Raw genomic sequence first — 19474 nt, forward strand, 5'->3', positions numbered from 1 at the left:
TGCTACAGTTCTTAAATCCATGAACTGAAAAGGTTTTATATCTAAAAAATAATAATAAATTGAGGTACTTTCTTAAAAATTAAAAGACAGGGCTGGGAGTTTGGCCTAGTGGTAGAGAGTTTGCCTAGCATGCACGAAGACCCGGGTTCGATTCCTCAGTAGCACATACATAGAAAAAAAAGCCAGAAGTGGTGCTATGGCTCTAGCCTTGAGAAAGCCCAAGTACAGTACTCAGGCCCTGAGCCCAAGCCCAGGACTGGCAAAAAATTAATTAATTAATTAATTAAAAGACATTAAAAGGTTATGATTGTCTCATGTGCTGCTTAAGCCATGGGAAGCCACATTACCACATATGGTAATATGACCTATCATCTATCTAGTAAGCAAGTTCAAAACTAACATTTCTTTTTTTCTTTAATTTTTTATTGTCATAATGATGTACAGCAGGGTACAGTTACATTCATATGGTAGTAGGTACATTACTTCTTGAACATTGTTACCCCTTCCCATGCAAAACTAACATTTCTAAGCAGCTTACACAAGTCAACAAAAGGATTTACCTATCTTAATTTGTTTATCTTAATTTTGTGGAAATTAGATGAACTTACTAAACAAAACCAAGCAAAGCAGGAACAAATCATATCATTGTGCTTTCACTTTATTTTCAGAAGTTTGTATAAAAAGTATATATGACTATGTTGTCTCTCATCTCCTTTGCTGTCCCTTGGGTATCTCATATTGTTACAGTATCTCACTTTGTTATCTGATATATTGAATTTATTTGTATTTGGTTATTTGAAATTTGATAGGGAAGGGGGGAAAACCAAGATGGGTGGGGGGATGGGGGGGAGGGTAATGGGTACCAAGACATGTGAAAGGGTATCAATGTATGTGAATTAATGCACCTTCTATCTGGCAAATATCATGTAACCCTTTTATTAATTACAATAAAAAATTTAAAAAAAAGTACATATGAATCATGTAATATATTTCATTCCACAAAATAGATCAGCCCTTAATGAGAATATTTTAACTGCCACTCCAATTTCTACACAACTTCAGCCTAATGTAAATTAGATTAAGAACTAAGAGTGCCATTACTCTTAAGGACCTCGTAAAATTTCTATCACATTAAGCTCTCTACAGTGAAAAACATTCATGCTATGAAAAAAAAAAAAGGCTGTTCATTAATCATGTATTATTAATGAGCATATCCTTTGGATATGCTCACTTTCAGGTCACTTCAAGAAAATAGATGACTAAGAACTGTATTAGGTCTTTGTTGTTACAAAATACTTGAGAAAATTAACTTATAGGAGGCAAGCTTTATTTTGCTCAGGATATCAAAAATTTCAGTCCAAGGCTGGCCAGCTACATTGTTTCTGGGCCTGGAGTAAAGTAGAACATAGCATGGCGTGTCTGGTAGAGCAAAGATATTTGGAGACATGGACGCAAGGAAGCAGCGATAGGGGACAAAATATGGCCCTCAAAAGCACATGCCCAAAGGCCCCAGCCCTTTAAATAAGGGTCACCATCTACATTTCTACCTCCAACAAACAGTCCATCAAATTATGAGTGTACCAGTGGGTTAATCCTGATGAGGTTACAGCCCTCATGACCCAGTACTTCCCTAAAACCTATCAACTTGTGAGCAGCCTTGAGCACATGGGTTAGGATGGTATTTTAGATCTCAAATCATAACAATAAAAACAGCCTGAAATCTACTTTGTCCCTTTACAATTTCTATATCTGAAACATATCTTTCTCACATTTTGAACTGAGCTATAAACTTGAATTACAGAATATGTTCCACAAGATCATCATTAACTACTCTGTACATGATTCTGGTGTTTAAGGAGAGCAGTCATTCTTGATGAATTCATATTAAGGAAATTAACAAACAGCTTTTAAAAAAAGGTTCTTTTCATTTTCCTCAAAGTTACATTTATTTAAACATAAATTTAACCATCTGTCTCAAGAATGGGCTCATATTCCAAACTGGTTTTCTTAATTAGAGTACTCTAAAGAGACAACCCAAAGGATCAAATTAACTCTAATTAGCTATAAAATATCACAGAACTATTCATAATGCATCAAGAAGTAGTTTAAGAAAATCAACTTCTCAATTACAGAGAAATTTACTTCTGAATAACTTGAAGCTGTGCCCCACAATTGTAGAAGCAGGTACCTCATTCTTTGCCTAGAGTAAGGGGTTACAAATTATCATAAATTTACCAATCTCTTAGCACTCTTTCTTGTTTCTCATAAAGAAATTCTAATTAGGAAGAGGATTTGTTTCCCTGCTCTTATTATGAAAGAAGGCAGGAAGTCCTTTCAAACATCTCTAAACTGATTTATATAAGCAGGGAAATAAAATTTTGTACACTCAATATGATGAGTAACCATATGCATGCAGAGTTTTACTTATGTAAGAGAAAGCCTCACAAGTGCTATCATGGGTATTTTGGGGCTTAGTAAATATTAAAGCCTACTATAATTCTAGGTATGCACAATGAATTAAGTAGGCTACATAAGATCAATTTTTGAAACACCTGTTATCTGTCTGTATATCTTCAAGTAAATTATAAAGCATCAAAGAAATGCCATATTTAATTTCACTTGTTCCCACATGGTTCATCATGGAACTGCTTACATTTTATAAGATTAGTAGGCATTTCATTTACTCCTTTTTTCACTTTGGAAAAATGTGCTACTTGAAAAATGCCTGCATGTAGAAATAGATGAAAAATAATGTATGTTTTCGACAACATGAACAAGTGGGGAAAATAGCCCAAACTATCTGAGAATGAATAACATAATTCTCAGAATAAATGAAGAATATGAAGTCCTCTGGAGTAGGAATTATGTTTTTGCCCTTCATTTCACTAGTGAAATTTTATTTAATTCACTGTCTTCATAAGAACAAGCAAACCTAGCAAAAACCACAGACACTAAAGTTAAACAGACATCGTTTCAATTAACTTTATAGTCACCATATCATGTACTTAAAATGTGTATGTCTATAGGGAATTTTGAAGGCTGGAAGTATAGATCAGCAGTAAAGAGCTTGAATAAGTTTTAAGGCCCTGAGACACAATGGAGAGAGAGAGAGAGAGAGAGAGAGAGAGAGAGAGAGAGAGAGAGAGAGAGAGAGAGAGAGAGGGGGGGGGGGGGGACAGAGAGAGAGAGAGACAGAGAGAGGAAAAGGCAAGAGGAAAAAAGATTTCGAAAGAAATGTTCATTGTTAGACGACTATTATTTAATGTTTTCAGTTGTGAAAAATAGCAATGTAATAAAACACATTATTTTCATATGATTTATCTTCAATATATAGAAAATAATTGCTGGGCATTGGTGGTTCATGTCTATAATCCTAGGTACTTAAGAGGTCGTGATCTCAGGATCATGGTGACCAGAAATTGTCTTAAGAAAATTCCTAACAAGAAAATAAGAATAAAAAATAAACCTTGAACCAGGCCAAGTAGATCGTGCCTATATCCTAGTTACTCAGGAAGCAGAAATCAGAAGAACTACAAAAGACATCCCAGGCAAAAAGCTAGCAAGACCCCATCTCAATAAAACAACAACGTGGTTTATGAAGTAAGCCAGAGGACCTTAGGCAAGAGGACCATGGCATAAGATTAGCCCTAGGCAAAAAGCAAGACTCATCTAAAAAATACCCCTAAGCAAAAAGGGCTGGAGGTATTGCTTAAGTGGTAGAGGCCTGCATAAAAAGTGTAGGGTCAAGTGCTCCTACTCCAGAATCACCAAAACAAACAAATTAATAAACCTTGAATTTTTTTAACATTTTCAAATACAAAAACAAAGGCTATAACAAACTTGAAAAATAAAACATATTCCTCAAATTTTATATTAAAAACATCATATTTTACATGAGATCCAAAAACTTTAAGTACAACAGAAAGAAAAAGAACAACTGATATTTATAGGCATTGGTCTATGGTTTGTATATGAAATGTATTCCCCACAGACTCATGTTTTGATGGCTTGGTCCCCAGTCGGTAGAGATACTTAAGGAAGTTCTGGAAACTTAAGAGGTGGGGTTGCTGTGTTCTGATGAGCTGTATTTTGCCCTTGTTCCATTTCCTCTGTTTCATGTCTATCACAGCAGTGAGTAACCTAGTCCACAAGCTCCTGACACCATGATGCCTCAATATGAGCCCAAAATAAAAGTTGGACAATGGAATGAAACATTGAGCCAAAATAAATCCTTCCTCCCTTCCATGTTTTTCAGATGGAAATTGTCACAACGACAGAAAATGTGACTGATGTTCCTAGTGAACCTAAATGTACAGACTCTCTCTCTTAAAAGTTGTATAAGTAGAGAAAGTATAGATAAGATTTATTAAAAGATCTGAGCTACTGAACTTACATAGAAGATAAATCAAAGATGACCAAGTAAAATATACACATAGAAAATATTTGTACAAATATCATACAGAACAAACTTTAAAAATCACTAAGAAATCTCAGTGGAAACACTAACTTGAAAAAGTATTAGGTAGCCACGTAGCCAAATCACTAGCATTCAGTAAAATGGAAGATACAGAAAAACACCAACACCAAGCCCAGACATTGAAAACACCCATGGAAGAGAAGAGGGAGAAGGCCCAGATCATTTTAAAACACAGGCACAAATGTAAACAACGAAGGGACCTAGAACAAGTCATGGAAGATCAAAGAAAGAGACATCCTCTACCACAAAGGATGTCAAAGCTAAGAAAAGGAAGTCACCAGCAGGATCAATTATTATAATAAGAAAATGTGAAGAGCCATCATCATGAGCCAAAGCTAGGCAGACAGAAGATTAATTCACCAAACTCTAGCAATAACCTGGATGCCCATTAGCCTTGACAGCAAGGACAGAGACTTCAGATCTGAGTGAGAGTAACTATCGGTCTCCCCCTGTTAAGTGGTCAACCATGTATGTCAGTTTAATGGCAACTGGTACACAATTTAAAATGAACTGTTTTTCCTTTTTTGGCTTTATTATATTTCGTTTTCTTTTTTCATTGTATTTTGTTGTCAAGGTGATGTACAGAGGGGTTACAGTTCCATTCATCAAGTAGTGGGGATATAACTTCTCGAGCACTGATACCCCTGCTCATGTTTTCCTCCTATTTCCCTTCTTCGTGCCCCCTCCCAATCATCTTGTTTTTCCCCTTCCCTTTCCTATTTCAAATAAACAAATAAACATGTATACAATAGAAAAGTATTAATAGTATGATTTTTAAGTTCTATACCTTTCAAAAACTAACATTTATTATCTGTTTTTTGTGGATCAGCATATTTTATTTTTCTTCTTTGATTAGAAATTGTATAGCATCAAAAAATGTTGAAGTTAGAGATTGTAGCTCAATGGGAGAGTGTTCACTTAGCATTCTCACTCACTGTGGGTTCAGTCCCAGAACCACACAAAAAAAGATACACAGGAAAAAAAAAATCACAGGGTCTGACATTCCAATGAAAGTTATCAGGCATGCCAAGAAAGCAGAAAAAAAAATCTACTCAAAATGAAAGAACAACCAAAAGTGGCTGATACAGATGTTAAAAATAGGTGGCAAAGTTGTATGTTTAAAAAGTTCATTAGGTAAATGGAAATTTTAGGGAAACACTCATACTCATGAAGACAAAACTTACACATTTTTTTAAAAAATCACTGGATAGGATTAAAGCCAAAATTTCCAGAGTAACAGACTGGTAATGTTGTAGGCCTAGCCACTGAAGCTAACAAAAATAAAACACATCCTGCGCGGTTGTAATCCTGGCTACTAAGGAGGCTGAGGTCTGAGGATCAAGGTTCAGAGCCAGCCCAGGCACAAAAGGACCTGAGATTCCAATCAACCTCTAGAAAATGGGAAGTGGGGCTTCCCTTAGCTCAAGAGTAGGGTGGTAGCCTTGAGCTGAAAAGCTCAGGGACAATGCCCAGGCTGAATTCAAGCCCCAAGACCACCAAAAATAAATAAATAAATAAATAAATAATAAAACAAACACAGAGAAAAGCCATGGGGAAAAATGAGATAGAACATCAGTAGGTTGTGAGACAAGCACACATGGCCTAATATATGCATAACTGGAATCCCTGAAGGACAGAAAAACTAGAAGACATTTGTGAAGAAATGGTGGTCAAAAGCTTTCCAAATTTCATTAAAACTATAGACTCTCAAAAACACAAATGCAATAAATTATTTTAAAAAATTAACTAAAGCAGGATAAATCATGCTCAAATTGCTCAAAATTAATTATAAAAATAAATTCAAAAATAAATAAAAATAAATTCATGAGATGTTGCCACAAGAAAATAAAATATGCAGAAAAAACCTAAGGATTAAATAGATTCTCCTTATTTGGAGTTAGAACATCTTTAAAGACATGAAAAGAAACCAGACAGCTGAGATTAGTAGGGTTGTGACTGGAGGCTAGCCAAGACAAAAAAAGTTCACATACTATCACTTTGAGTGCCAGCCTCATATTTACATAAAGTATACTAAAAATAAGAACCAGAACTGGAGAGGAGCTATGTGTTTATATACATATACAAATATAAATACATGAATATGTGTGTATGCAATCTATGTATGTATGTATACGTATGTACATTACAATTTTGGTAGCACTGGAGTTTGAAATGAGATGCTTGCACTTACAGGCGGGTGCTTGTAAAGCGTGAAGCATGTGAAACATGTGAAGCCATGTGAAGCATGCCTCCACCCCACATACTCCTTCTTCTTATAGCTATCCTCAAAAGTAACGACGTGAAGTAGTATAAACTAGGATATAATGTGTTTGGGTTAAGTCACCATTAGCTCTGTGTGAAGTTAGATGTGGATGTTTATAATTTAATAAATCTGAAATTGCTTCCTAGGTATGAAGTAACTTCACAAAAATCAACTACTGTGACAGATAATGAAATCATTTTGCTTAATGTGCTTAGTGTATAAAACCTTCTAAGCTCTACTTGGTGGCTAAGCAAATAAATTTTGACTGAGTGTGAGACACAGTTCTCAAGTTAGAAGTGTCAAGTAGGCCACCAATTCAAATGGTTGGAATCTCAATTGATTAAATATAGTAAATGTTCACTAAATACTTCCTGATTATCTAAAGCATTCTTCAATATACAAAGTACTAATAATGAGGTATATGGAGCTTGAAAGAGATATGTCTACATTAAAACAATAGTTTTTAAATGGTAATACTAAAAATCAATACAGTAAACACTACTCATAATTTTGCCTTACCTTTAGCTAAAGCTTCTTTATACTTCTCTTTGGCAGAATTCATTTCTTTAATTAGTTGTCTATAGCTAGATTTTAATTTCTCCAATTCTGTCTTTGTAACCTGTCAAAGAAAACGTATGAAAAAAGTTTTTAAATGTTTGCACCTGATTGGTCAAGAACTGAAATTCTTAAGTATTATCTGATATATATTTTAGAAGTTAAGATCGGTGTTTCTTTAATATGTGATTATAGACAACAAATTAAAAAATAATTTTAACAAATTCCTTTTGGGGTTTTATGATGTTAGGTGTTTTGTTTTGTTTTGTTTTGTTGCTTGTCCTTGGTCTTGGCCTGAGTGCTGTTTCTGAATCTCTTTTGTGCGCAAGACTAGTGTGTTTGCCACAGCAGCATTTCTGTTTTTTTTTCTGAGTGGTTTACTGGAGATAAGAGTCTTGCAGATTTTCCACACTGAACAGATTTCAAACTTCAATCCTCAGATCTCAGCCTCCTGAGCAGCTAGGATTTCAAGCATGAACCACTGATGCCTGGAGGAAAGCCAATCTTTAAAAAGAAAAATCAGCCAGACACTAGTGGCTCATGCTTCTAATCCTGAGTCAAATGAACCAACATAAATATCATTTAATAACAATCATTTGAATGTTAAAATTTAAGAACATTAAAGGATTACTGTTAATTTAGACTGATGTGAAGCTATGTTTTTCAAAAGAATCCTTATTTTAGAAATGCAATAAAATTATATCTATGATTGTTTTTAATAATTCAATGTAGAAGAAAAAGTGACTACAAACACATGGGTTAAAAGATGTCTGTGCAGCCGGGTCAGGTGGCTCACACCTCTAATCCTAGATACACAGGAGGCTGAGATCTGAGGATCAAGGTTCAAAGCCAGCCCAGGCACAAAGGAACTGAGACTCTTATCTCCAATTAACCTCTAGAAACATGAAGTGGGGGTTGACTCAAGGGCAGGGTGATAGTCTTGAGCTGAAGAGCTCAGGAACAATGCCCAGGGCAAGCTCAAGCCTCATGACCCACCAAAAAGAAAAAAATTCTGTGTGAAATGATGTGTTGATAGAACTTCCTGTTACTATTTTTGCTTATTTTGTATATTTACAAATTTTCATAACAAAAACAGTTTCAAGAAAGTATCTAGAAAAAACAAACACCGAATACAAAGAAAAGTTAGAAATATGATTAAACAAGTTATTGTGCTCATATTTTCTGAGGTTATTTTCTATAAAATATTACATAATACACATTTAACTTTTAAGGTAAAAAGCTATTGCATTCAAAATAATAGATATTCTAAGGGATAAAAAACATTCTATCATAGTTTGTTATCATTTTTATTTTGCAGAAATAAAGTAACAATATGTATTGTGATCAATAAATTATTATACATAGTAAAGTAAGATATAACTTTAGAAAAAGCAATCTTACTTTTCCTGAGAAAATGATAAAGCAAAATTTGTAAAATCAAATTTAATAAAATATCCAGTGATGTTAAAAAAAAATTTTAAAAATCAACATAGAAAGACAAACCTTAATCATCTCTGCCTCTATCTGCTGGTGAACCCCTAAGTAACTTTTCTTCACCTGCTGCTTATCCTTGATCATCATCGTGAGCCTGTGCAGTGGCCCAGAGTTTAGGTCCTCTGCATGTGCTTTCATTATCCTGCTAAGTTGCTCCGTCTGCTGAATCATAAGTAGCCAAGACTTTTTAAGAGAGAAAAGTATACATAGAAAATCAGCATTTCTTTAAAAGGTTCCCAGTTAGCTGTGATTTAAGTGTTCAAGAACATTATACATTGAGTTTTACATAAATTATTGCATTACAATACAATAACAGGTGTGGAATTCATACAATGAGCTACAAATGTCTTATATTTAACATCTTCACCTTCAAAACAGACAAATGAACCTATTTAACCACATTTTAAATTTTTCTCTGCATTCAGTTGGTCTTCTCCGGGTATTTATTTAAAACTGTGATTACTATGGAAATTTGTAAGTACATAAAAGATAAGACAATCAGAAAATTTCATCTACCTATCATCCACACAGTCAAACTAATATTAAACATCTTCAACTGAAAATTCAAAAATCAAGACTATGCAGAATATTAGAAAAATAAACACAAGACTCTGAGAATCCATATTTGTGCTTTTCTTGTGTTTCCTAGCACAATAAAGTATTATACTTTCTATATTATAAATACCATAAAGGTCATCAATTCCAAATGGTAAAATAAACATTTTTCCTTCTTTATTTTATTTTGCCTCTCTCTGGGAATAAGCTACTGGTGACTCACTATTTTCTAACATTGTTGTAATTTTTAGCTTGCATGGCTCATCTTCTAATTTTCCCAGTGTGTTTTCCTAGGAGTTTTTTTCTCAGAGTTCCTACTTTTCTTTTGTGCCCATGTCTTTTTTTTTTTTTTTTTTTTTTTTTTTTTTTTTTTTTTTTTTGCCAGTCCTGGGCTTGAGCTCAGGGCCTGAGCACTGTCCTTGGACTTTCTCAAGGCTAGAGCTCTACCACTTGAGCCTCAGCACCACTTCTGGCTTTTTTCTATGTATGTGGTACTGAGGAATTGAACCCGGGTCTTCGTGCATGCTAGGCAAGCACTCTACCACTAGGCCAAACTCCAGGCCCTGCCCATGTCTTAAATACTGATATTCACAGGGTTTCTATCTGCACCCTAACTCTCCCTAATAAATACCTTATGTCAGCCAGGAATGGTGGCTCATGCCTATAATCTTAGCCCTCAATTCCTTCTAACTCAACCCAGATCACTGCCTAGACTCCCCCACCTTCAGAAATTCCTGCTTTGTGATTAGAAACTTCTACATACATTGTATCAGAACATTCAACTTATTTTCAAGTTTTAGAAAAAAATCCCCTTCTATACAGTCTCAAGCCCCAAGGTCACAAATAATCACTCATTTCATTCAAAAGTGTGAGCTCTTGCCAGGGTGCTGGTGGCTCACATTTGTAGTCCTAGCTACTCAGATGGCTGAAATCTGAGGATTGTTGTTTGAAGCCAGAAGAGGCAACTCTATCTCCAATTAACCACTCAAAAACCAGAAGCGGTGCTGTGGCTTAGCTGGGAGAGCACTAGCATTGAGCACAAAGAGACTCAGGGCCCTGAGTTCAAGCCCAAAGTGCCTGCTGTTACCAGGTACCAGTGCATCATGCCAATAAATCTAGCTACTAGAGAGGCTGAAATATGAGAATCTTTGTTCAACGTCAATAAAACCCATGAGACTCTGATCTCCAATCAACCATCAAACAGCCAGAAATGGAGCTTGGCTTCAAGTGGTAGGCTAAATTCAGGGACAGTGCCCAAAGCTGAGTTCAAGCCCTAGGACCAACACACACACACACACACACACACACACACACACACACACAAATTAACCAATCATCCAATTCTATCCCCAAGGATTACCATAAACCCACCCATCTCCCCATCTCTATGGCCACTCCTTTCAGAGGTTATAATACCATCTTGCTTACAATGTTAGAATACGTCCCAAATGCTGGTCTCTCGTTTCATTCAAATCAGTCCCTTAATATAGCAAAAGAAAGCAGTATCACGGTCTTGCTTAAAATTCTACGTAATATTTTCTTTAAGATAGAAAACAAGCCCAAATCCTTTCCAAAGGCTATTATGCCTCTGATAATCAGTCTGGTATATTTCCAACTTGATGTTTTGCCATTTTCCACATACTTAAATAAATCCTAGGAACATTGTTCCTTTAGTTTCCTGAACAAATCAAGGTCTAATCTTTCCATGGAATTTTTTTCCAGGAAGCACTTCCTTTCCTTCAAGTGGAAAGATCTATCCCTTCCTTTTGTAATCTTCTAAATTTTATGTAGGTCGGATCCCTGCTTTTCATTTGTTTACTGTGTGTAGAATTTTGTTATTTTTTAAGTATTTCCTTAACTGAAAGGGAAGCGACATCGAGGCAATAGCTTGTCTCTTCAGTCACCATTTTAAGCATTTACTGTAATATTCAAAATGATAGATACTAAGAAAAAAATATTAAAAAGAAATGAAAAAAGGAAGGGCAGGAAGAGAGAACCAGGGATGGAGAAAGAGAAAGGAGGATAAAGATAAATCAAAGCATGAGCTGAATATTCATATTACATAGGACTGGGGAGATACAGCACTGATCTGGCCTGTGTGGGATCTTGAGTTTGATTCCTAGCACCATAAAATAAAAGCAAATGAATAAATGCTATTAGAAGGATTTTGTTAAATCTTTTTCTTCCTTTAACCCAGAATTAGAAAGTACAGCTAGGTGTCAGTGGCTCGCATCTATAATCCTAGTTATTTACAAAACTGAGATCTGAGGATTGCAGTTCAAAGCCAACCTGGACAGGAAATTTCATAAAACTCTTATCTACAATTAACTACACTCCCCCCCCAAAAAAAAAATCAGAAGTAGAACTGTGGGTCAAGTGATAGAGTGCTATCTTTGAGCATTCGTGCGCATGCACACACACACACACACACACACACAAAATACACACACATACACCCTCAAGAATGATTCTTTAACAAACATTTTTCCTCCAAAAGATATTATTAAATATGCTAAAGAGTACTCCAGCATTTTAAAATAATTACTGTAATTAAATTATCTATTTTATCCTTAATAAAACAATAGAGGTCAATAATATAAATTATACGATGATGAATATGATATAAAGTAAATTTTACTCAATTTTTTAAAAAGAAAAAGTACATATGAAGGAAAATGTACATCTTTAAGAAAACCACACCGTATTATTTCTTGCCTACTACCTCTGAACTAACAGATGTGGGGTGAGATAAATCAGTATTCCATAAACAGGTAGTAATTTCAGTGTTCTGAGTTCATTATACCAAAAGGTATTATTCTGGGACACAGAGTAAAAGAGCAAACTACTAGTAGAGCTATAATCACAGTAAAACATTGAAAATACTCAACAAGACGACTCAAGCTTGAAAAATACCTAAATAATAGTTGTCAGAAATAGCTTTTTGCTGCAGACTATGTCCTCCAACTACTTGTTTTGTCTTTGCTTGAAATTATTTCAAATACAACACTAAAATTCTATAAACAATGCAGTTTCTGCATTGCACAACAACTCAAAAATAAATGGTTCTCTGAAGCAAAAGTTTTCATTCTAACTTTATTACATAAGAAAAATGTTGGGAGTCTCTAAATCCTTAAGGGATACAGACATCCAGAACACAAGTCATTAAATTTCCCTAACAAGGAGGTTTTCAAAGACTCAGTTGTAAATACAAAGGAAACTTTAGATAGCACCCCCATCCCTAAGAGTCTCCTTTATGGAGCTTTCTGTAAATTCTAATGGGTCACAACTTTGATTACAATAAGAAGTAACTAAGTGTGTTTTAAAATGCCAGTTCTTGAGCTCTCTACAGAGAGGTTCTAAGTAGTCAATTAACAATACCCAGGGGGGCCGGGAGTTTGGCCTAGTGGTTAAAGTGCTTGCCTACCATGCATGAAGACCCAGGTTCGATTCCTCGGTACCACATACATAGAAAAAAGCCGGAAGTGGTGCTGAGGCTCAAGTGGTTCAGCTCTAGCCTTGAGAAAGTCCAAGGACAGTGCTCAGGCCCTGAGCTCAAGCCCAGGACTGGCAAAAAAAAAAAAAAGAAAAAAAAGAAAAAACAATACCCAGGCTTTAAAGCTCCCCTAATAACTGCAATGTACAAATTCTGTTAACAAAATATTTTTGTACCTAATATTATTACTGATTTGTGCAAACTCATACAATGAAAGACAGAGTTTGTGAACAAACAGGATTAAGGACATAACACTCAAAAAAGTCAGTTAGAGATGCATTTTTTAAAAAGACAAGAACCTGGGGCTGGGAGTTTGGCCTAGTGGTAGAGTGTTTGCCTAGCATGCACAAAGACCCGGGTTTGATTCCTTGGTACCACATAATACATAGAAAAAAAGCCAGAAGTGGTGCTGAGGCTCAAGTAATAGAGCTCTAACTTTGAGAAAGTCCAAGAACAGTGCTCACACCCTGAGCTCAAGCCTAGAACTGGCAAAAAGAAAAAAAAAAGACAAGAACCTAAAAAAAAAACCTTTGCACAATTACATGCATATTTTATGGTTAAGAATTACTGTACAAAGTTTATGAAATACTACTATAATAACTATGTCACTTTACCTTGAAAAAATCTAGCAACATGATTAGCTAGTATAGCTGTGCAGAGTTTCCTCTAGTCTCATACAAGAAAATTCACATAAACCTCAAATTGCTCCATAAGGTAGAACTGTATTGGATCAAATTCATATTTTCAAATCAAGCGTTATACCTGAACTGACTTTGCAGCCTGAAAAATACTGTCTAAGAAATACAGGTGAAATAGTTGCATAGTTACAGTAAACTACCAAGCAATAAACCTCTGCCAAGTGCCAGGGGCTTATACCTGCAATCCTAGCTTACTATCCAAAGCTAGCCTAAACAGGAAAAGTCCATGAGATGCTCGTCCACAAATAACCACAAAAGCCAGAAATAGACCTGTGATTCAAGTGGTAGAATACTAGCCATGAGCAAAAGACCTTAGGAAGACAGGGTCTAGGCCCCAAGTTCAAGCCCCAGTACAGGCACAAAACAAAAAAAGCTATTTCACCAAAAAGAATTTTTTATTATTTTATTCTCATATGCTATAACAGTACTTACTGCTAATATTTCATTTCATTTTGTGATACAAGGTAAGTCAGTAGCTACTTTCAAATAAATTTCATATACCATCTGGTAGAAGTATTCAGATTTTTAGATAAACAGAAAAATACAAAATGAAAATTATATTATGCATAGAAAAAGTAATTTTTAAAATAAAAATTAACCACATAAAAAGGTATTTAATTATATCTAGTTTTAGAGATAAAGTTAAATCCTAGGGTGTGAACTCAGGGTCTAGAGTTCACATTGTCCCTGAGATTTTTCACTCAAGGCTAGCACTCTACCATTGGAGCCACAGCTCCACTTACAGCTTTTCGGTGATTAATTAGAAATAAGTCTTACAGCCTGGGCTAGTTTCAAATTGTAATCCTCAGATCTCAACCTCTTGAGTAGCTAGAATTTCAGGTGTGAGTTGAATCCAGCTAGTTAAACCACATTATCTATCACATAAGAAAAATTCAAAAACCTGACAATACACACCGTTGACCAGATTCAGTGGAAGCTATCATCCTCACATAGTTCTGGGTATGAAAATGGTAAAGATGCACGGGAAAATTTACATTTATATTGGCAATAAATAGCAAAACTACACACACATTTACATTTTGACCAAGAAATCCCATCTCAGAAATTTTCCCTGAACATACCAATAATACAAAGCTACATCTGTACGATGGCATTTTTGCAACAATGCAAAAATACTGTAAAATCTATGATTCTATACATAGTAAATTTGGTTGAGTAGTCAATCTATACTCCACCAAAAGGTACCAGGATTCCTAAGGAAAGGAGTTCATTCTATGATCAGAAAGGAATATTCAAGATAAGTTTTATTATGCTAAGCAGAAAAGACTCCGAAAAATGATAGTGAAACAGCCCAGTACTTGAAAGCAAACATGGTCTACATCAGCCTATATTTCTTGTGAAATCAGTACAAACAAACCAAAAAAAAAGGAAATAAAACAATACCAAAAAAATTTCCAGTATATACACACTTCAAGAAACTTAAAGTAAAAACTAAAAGAACCAAATACAGAGTGTAATTCTCATGTTCGTGCCTAAGATTAAACAAAATGTAACAACTAAATGAAAAGGATGGATCTTGATTCAATATGGAAAACAAATTTGCCAGGAAAGGGCATTACTGGGACAGGACAAAAGTTAGATGTCAAATATGCAAAATAATTATAATTATTTTATATCATAGATGTATTATTGGAAAATAATATTCATCGGTATTTAGGAAGAGAACGATATGACAACTGATTCATTAATGACTCAGGAAAAAATACAAATTTATACTGAGAAAGGGAACCATAGAAAAAGTAAGATCAAACATTAATTGATAAATCAAGTGGAAGACATGAGTGTCCTTTATCTTATTCATAGAACTTTATAGCAACTTCTAATTTTTTAAAAATAACACATAAAGGGGATCCAAATAGGGAAAGAGGAAGTAAAACTATCCCTCTTTACAGATGACATGATTCTGTATTTAAAGAATCCTATAGACTCTACTCCTAAGCTCCTTGAGCTGATTCAAAACTTTGGAAGGGTAGCAGGGTATAAAATTAACCCTCAAAAATCAACTTCCTTCCTCTACGCCAACAGTGAGAGGAACGAGGCAACAATCAGGAAAGCAACTCCTTTTGCAATAGCCTCAAAGAAAATAAAGTACCTAGGAATTAGCTTAACTAAGAATGTAAAGGACCTTTTTGATGAAAACTTTAAACCCCTGAAAAAGGAAATTAAAGCAGATCTAAGGAAATGGAAAAACTTCCCATGCTCCTGGATTGGAAGAATCAACATCGTGAAAATGACAATCTTGCCAAGGGCTATCTACAAATTCAACACAATACCCATCAATATCCCAATGGCATTCTTTAAAGAAATAGAAGAGGCAATCCAAAATTTCATATGGAATAATAAAAGACCCCATGTAGCAAAAATACTTCTTAGCAGAAAGAACAGTGCTGGAGGAATTTCAATACCAAACTTTAGACTCTATTACAGAGCAATAATTATCAAAACAGCTTGGTACTGGCACAAGAACAGGCCTGAAGACCAATGGAATAGAACTGAGGATCCAGATATTAAACCACAGACCTATGGCCACCTAATCTTTGACAAGGGAGCCAAAAAAATAGAATGGAAGAAAGATAGCCTCTTCAACAAGTTATGTTGGCAGAACTGGTTAAGCATCTGCAGAAAACTAAAGTTGGATCCTTCTTTGTCACCCTGCACTAGAATTAACTCCAAATGGATCAAAGACCTGGAGGTAAAAGCCGACACACTGAAAACTTTACAAGAAGGAGTAGGAGATACACTAGGCCTCCTTGGCACAGGTCAAAACTTTCTTAATAAGGACCAAGAATCACAACAAATCAGAGAAAGGCTGGATAAGTGGGACTGCATTAAACTGCAGAGCTTTTGTATGGCAAAGGACATAGCTAGTAAATTAGTTAGGAAGCCTACAGAGTGGGAGAAGATCTTCACCAACCATACAACGGACAAAGGCCTCATATCTAAAATATATCAACAGCTCAAAAAATTAAATCACTCCAAAACTAATCTCCAAAGTAACAACCATCCCATTAAAAAATGGGCCAAAGACTTAAAGAGAGTCTTCTCTGAAGAAGAAACAAAAATGGCCTATAGACACATAAAGAAATGCTCACCATCTCTGGTCATAAAAGAAATGCAAATCAAAACAACTCTAAGATTCCACCTCACTCCAGTTAGAATGGCCAGGATCAGGAAAACTAACAACAACAGATGCTGGAGGGGATGTGGCCAGGAGGGATCACTACTACACTGTTGGTGGGAGTGCAAACTCGTTCAACCACTATGGAAAGCAGTGTGGCAGTGCCTCAAAAGGCTAAACATAGAGCTCCCTTATGACCCAGCAATTCCACTACTTGGCATTTACCCAACCATCCAGAAACAAGGGCATACTGAATCCACTAGCACATCAATGTTCACTGCAGCATTAATCACCATAGCATAGATATGGAACCAACCTAGATGTCCCTCAGTACCATAAGATGTGGTATTTGTACACAATGGAATTCTATGCTGCTGTCAGAAAAAACAACATCGCCCCATTTGTTAGGAAATGGAAAGACTTAGAAAAAATCATATTAAGCTAAGTAAGCCAGACTCAAAGGAACTTAGGCTCAATGGTTTCCCTCATTCATCATAACCAGTAGAAACCTTGGGCTCTAACAGCAAAGCTTTGCAATAGAGCAAAACCTTGATACATAAGGCCATATAGTATGAAGCCAATTGAATGGACCTCTAGGATATTGAAACAAAAGCCATATAATGAATTATTGCTGTCCTTAAGGTGCTATGTTATCTCTCATCTCTTTTGCTGTTCCTTTGTTATCTCATATTGTCACAATATCTCACTCTGTTATCTGCTATATTGGATACATTTGTATTTGCTTACTTGAAATTGGACAGGGAAGGGGGGAAACCAAGAGGGGGATGGGGGGAGGATAATGGGGACCAAGACATGTGGAAGGGTGTCAATGTATGTGAATTAATGCACCTTCTACCTGGCAAATATCATGTAATCCTTTTATTAAATACAATAAAAATATTTTTTAAAAAGTTCATATCTAGAGAATAAATAGAGATGAGAAGCAACTAGATGTCAGGACAGTTAATATAAACTAGAGCTGTGAAATGTGACTGGAGAGACTGGAGAAAAAATAAGTAAATAAATAAACACACAAAAATTTTTAGTTACAAGACTTCTACTTGTAGTCACAAATGGAGAAACAGTGATTGATATGTCCTTGTGCCTAAAACAAGTAATGGGTGGACAAAGCTACAGCAAATTATAGTACTTTAGACACTAAACATCAGTAAATTAAAGGCTATGATCCCTGATAGACTATAAATAAATGATCTAAGCCCTGAGATTATGGCATTTTACTGAGTGGAGAAAATGTCTGGAGCACAAGATGGGAAAAGTCGAGCAGCACCTTGTATGACTGAGGTGAGAACACAAAGATAGCAAAGTCGTCACAGTAGTCGTAGGACTCATTGCCCTACTCGACAAATGTCAAGCACAGTGCTGGAGAGGAAAGATCTGCACAAAGAAACAACTTAGTGCTACAAGGGCTCTCCTCAATTATTTAATAAGAACTGATCAAAGCTCAAAGTGTGAGGAAACTACTCACAACCTAGCAAAAAAACAGTCAAATAGGATACACAGAACAGTCTAGAACACAGTCATGGTGCCATGAATCATAGTAGAATATCAGAGCCAGAGTTGAAATTTTTCTAATATAAAAGACATCATTCTAAGTTCCAAGAATGTTTCTGGCTTGGTAGAAGAGATAAAATTCACCTGTCTATTCAACAAGAGCCAAGAGGATGATACTAAATACAAGTAGCTTAGCCACATCCAAAGCAAATCATTTACAGAAACATAAAGATATCTAGCACCATCCAAAATAAAATCCATAATGCCTGGCAGCAAATCACAACTTTCCAGAAACATGATGCAGAGAATAAAAGTCAAAAGAGAAAGAAAGGCAATCAAAACTGACCCTAAAGTGACACAGATGATAGGTGAAAGGCTGTTAACCTGCTTCTACAATTGCATCATTATATCCAAGAAAGGAGAGGAAATGACACAGGGAAGACTAGAAAGGTTTCAAACTGAAGTACTGGAAGTATTTAGGACTAACATCTTTACTTTGTAATGTTTAATCTCTCCAATTCCTCCACCTTCATTACAGGCATGAGGTAAAAGAAAAGAAACAAGTTTTGTTTCCTAGAAAGTGAAGGAATATTATACAGGTATCAATAGATTTAAATGCTGGTAAGACAAGAAATGATGTTTCCAGAAAAGATATAAAGGAGAAAGTAACATTGATTTATAAGTAAAACTCAAGGTAAGGTTTAAGATGAATCTCATTAATAAGGTTATTAAAGGAATTTGGACATTAAAAAAAAAACAGTAGATGGAGCCAGGTACAGTGGCTCACGCCTGTAATCTTGCTACTCAGGAGGGTGAGATATCAAGGTTCAAAGCCAACCCAGGCACTAACAACTGTGACACTGTTATCTCCAATTGATCACTAGAAAATGGGAAGCAGGGCTCTGGCTCAAGGGGTAGGGTAGTAGCCTTGAGCTAAAGAGTTCAGGGACAGCACTCAGGCCCAGAATGCAAGCCCCAGGACCCCCCAAAAAACCAGTAGATGGAACTAACAACAGATGAGATACTGCAGAAAAATGAAATGATGCTTAGTTTTCACTAACTACTGGTGCAAGTAAGTCAACAAAAAAAAGGAAGCAAAATAAGGCAAACCATATGCTATTAATAAGAACCAACTTTTTTTGGTCAGGGCCTATGTACTGTCCTTGAGCTCTTTTGCTCAAAGTTAGCAGTGTACCACTTTAAATCATGGCACCACCTACAGGTTTTGGGTGGTTAACTGGAGAAAAGAGTCTGGAGGACTTTACAGCCTGGGCTAGCTTTAAACTGT

The 19474-nt window shown here is 35.6% G+C and overlaps 1 protein-coding gene across 26 annotated transcripts in view; it reads right to left on the bottom strand.

The window, feature by feature from the left end:
• Fer (FER tyrosine kinase) overlaps window positions 1-19474 on the bottom strand; it is a 432292-nt gene that overhangs the window by 295197 nt on the left and 117621 nt on the right. For 24 of the 26 annotated variants that reach the window (XR_016535240.1, XR_016535241.1, XM_090331531.1 and 21 more), the window contains 2 exons: window positions 8799-8972; window positions 7260-7359 (listed from right to left, as the gene is read on the bottom strand). The exons of 1 other annotated variant lie outside the window; for it this stretch is intronic. Coding sequence is in view for 22 of the 25 variants with exons in the window: in XM_090331531.1 (XP_090187657.1) it covers window positions 7260-7359; window positions 8799-8972 (274 nt within the window). In the remaining 3 variants the exon portion in view is untranslated. Of the gene's footprint in view, window positions 1-7259; window positions 7360-8798; window positions 8973-19474 lie in introns of those variants that run through there. One more of the 26 variants, XM_090331538.1, reaches the window with a different exon arrangement.

Source organism: Megascapheus bottae, chromosome 4, assembly GCF_031878675.1.
Source record: "Megascapheus bottae isolate mThoBot1 chromosome 4, mThoBot2.hap1, whole genome shotgun sequence".
NCBI lineage: Eukaryota > Metazoa > Chordata > Mammalia > Rodentia > Geomyidae > Megascapheus > Megascapheus bottae.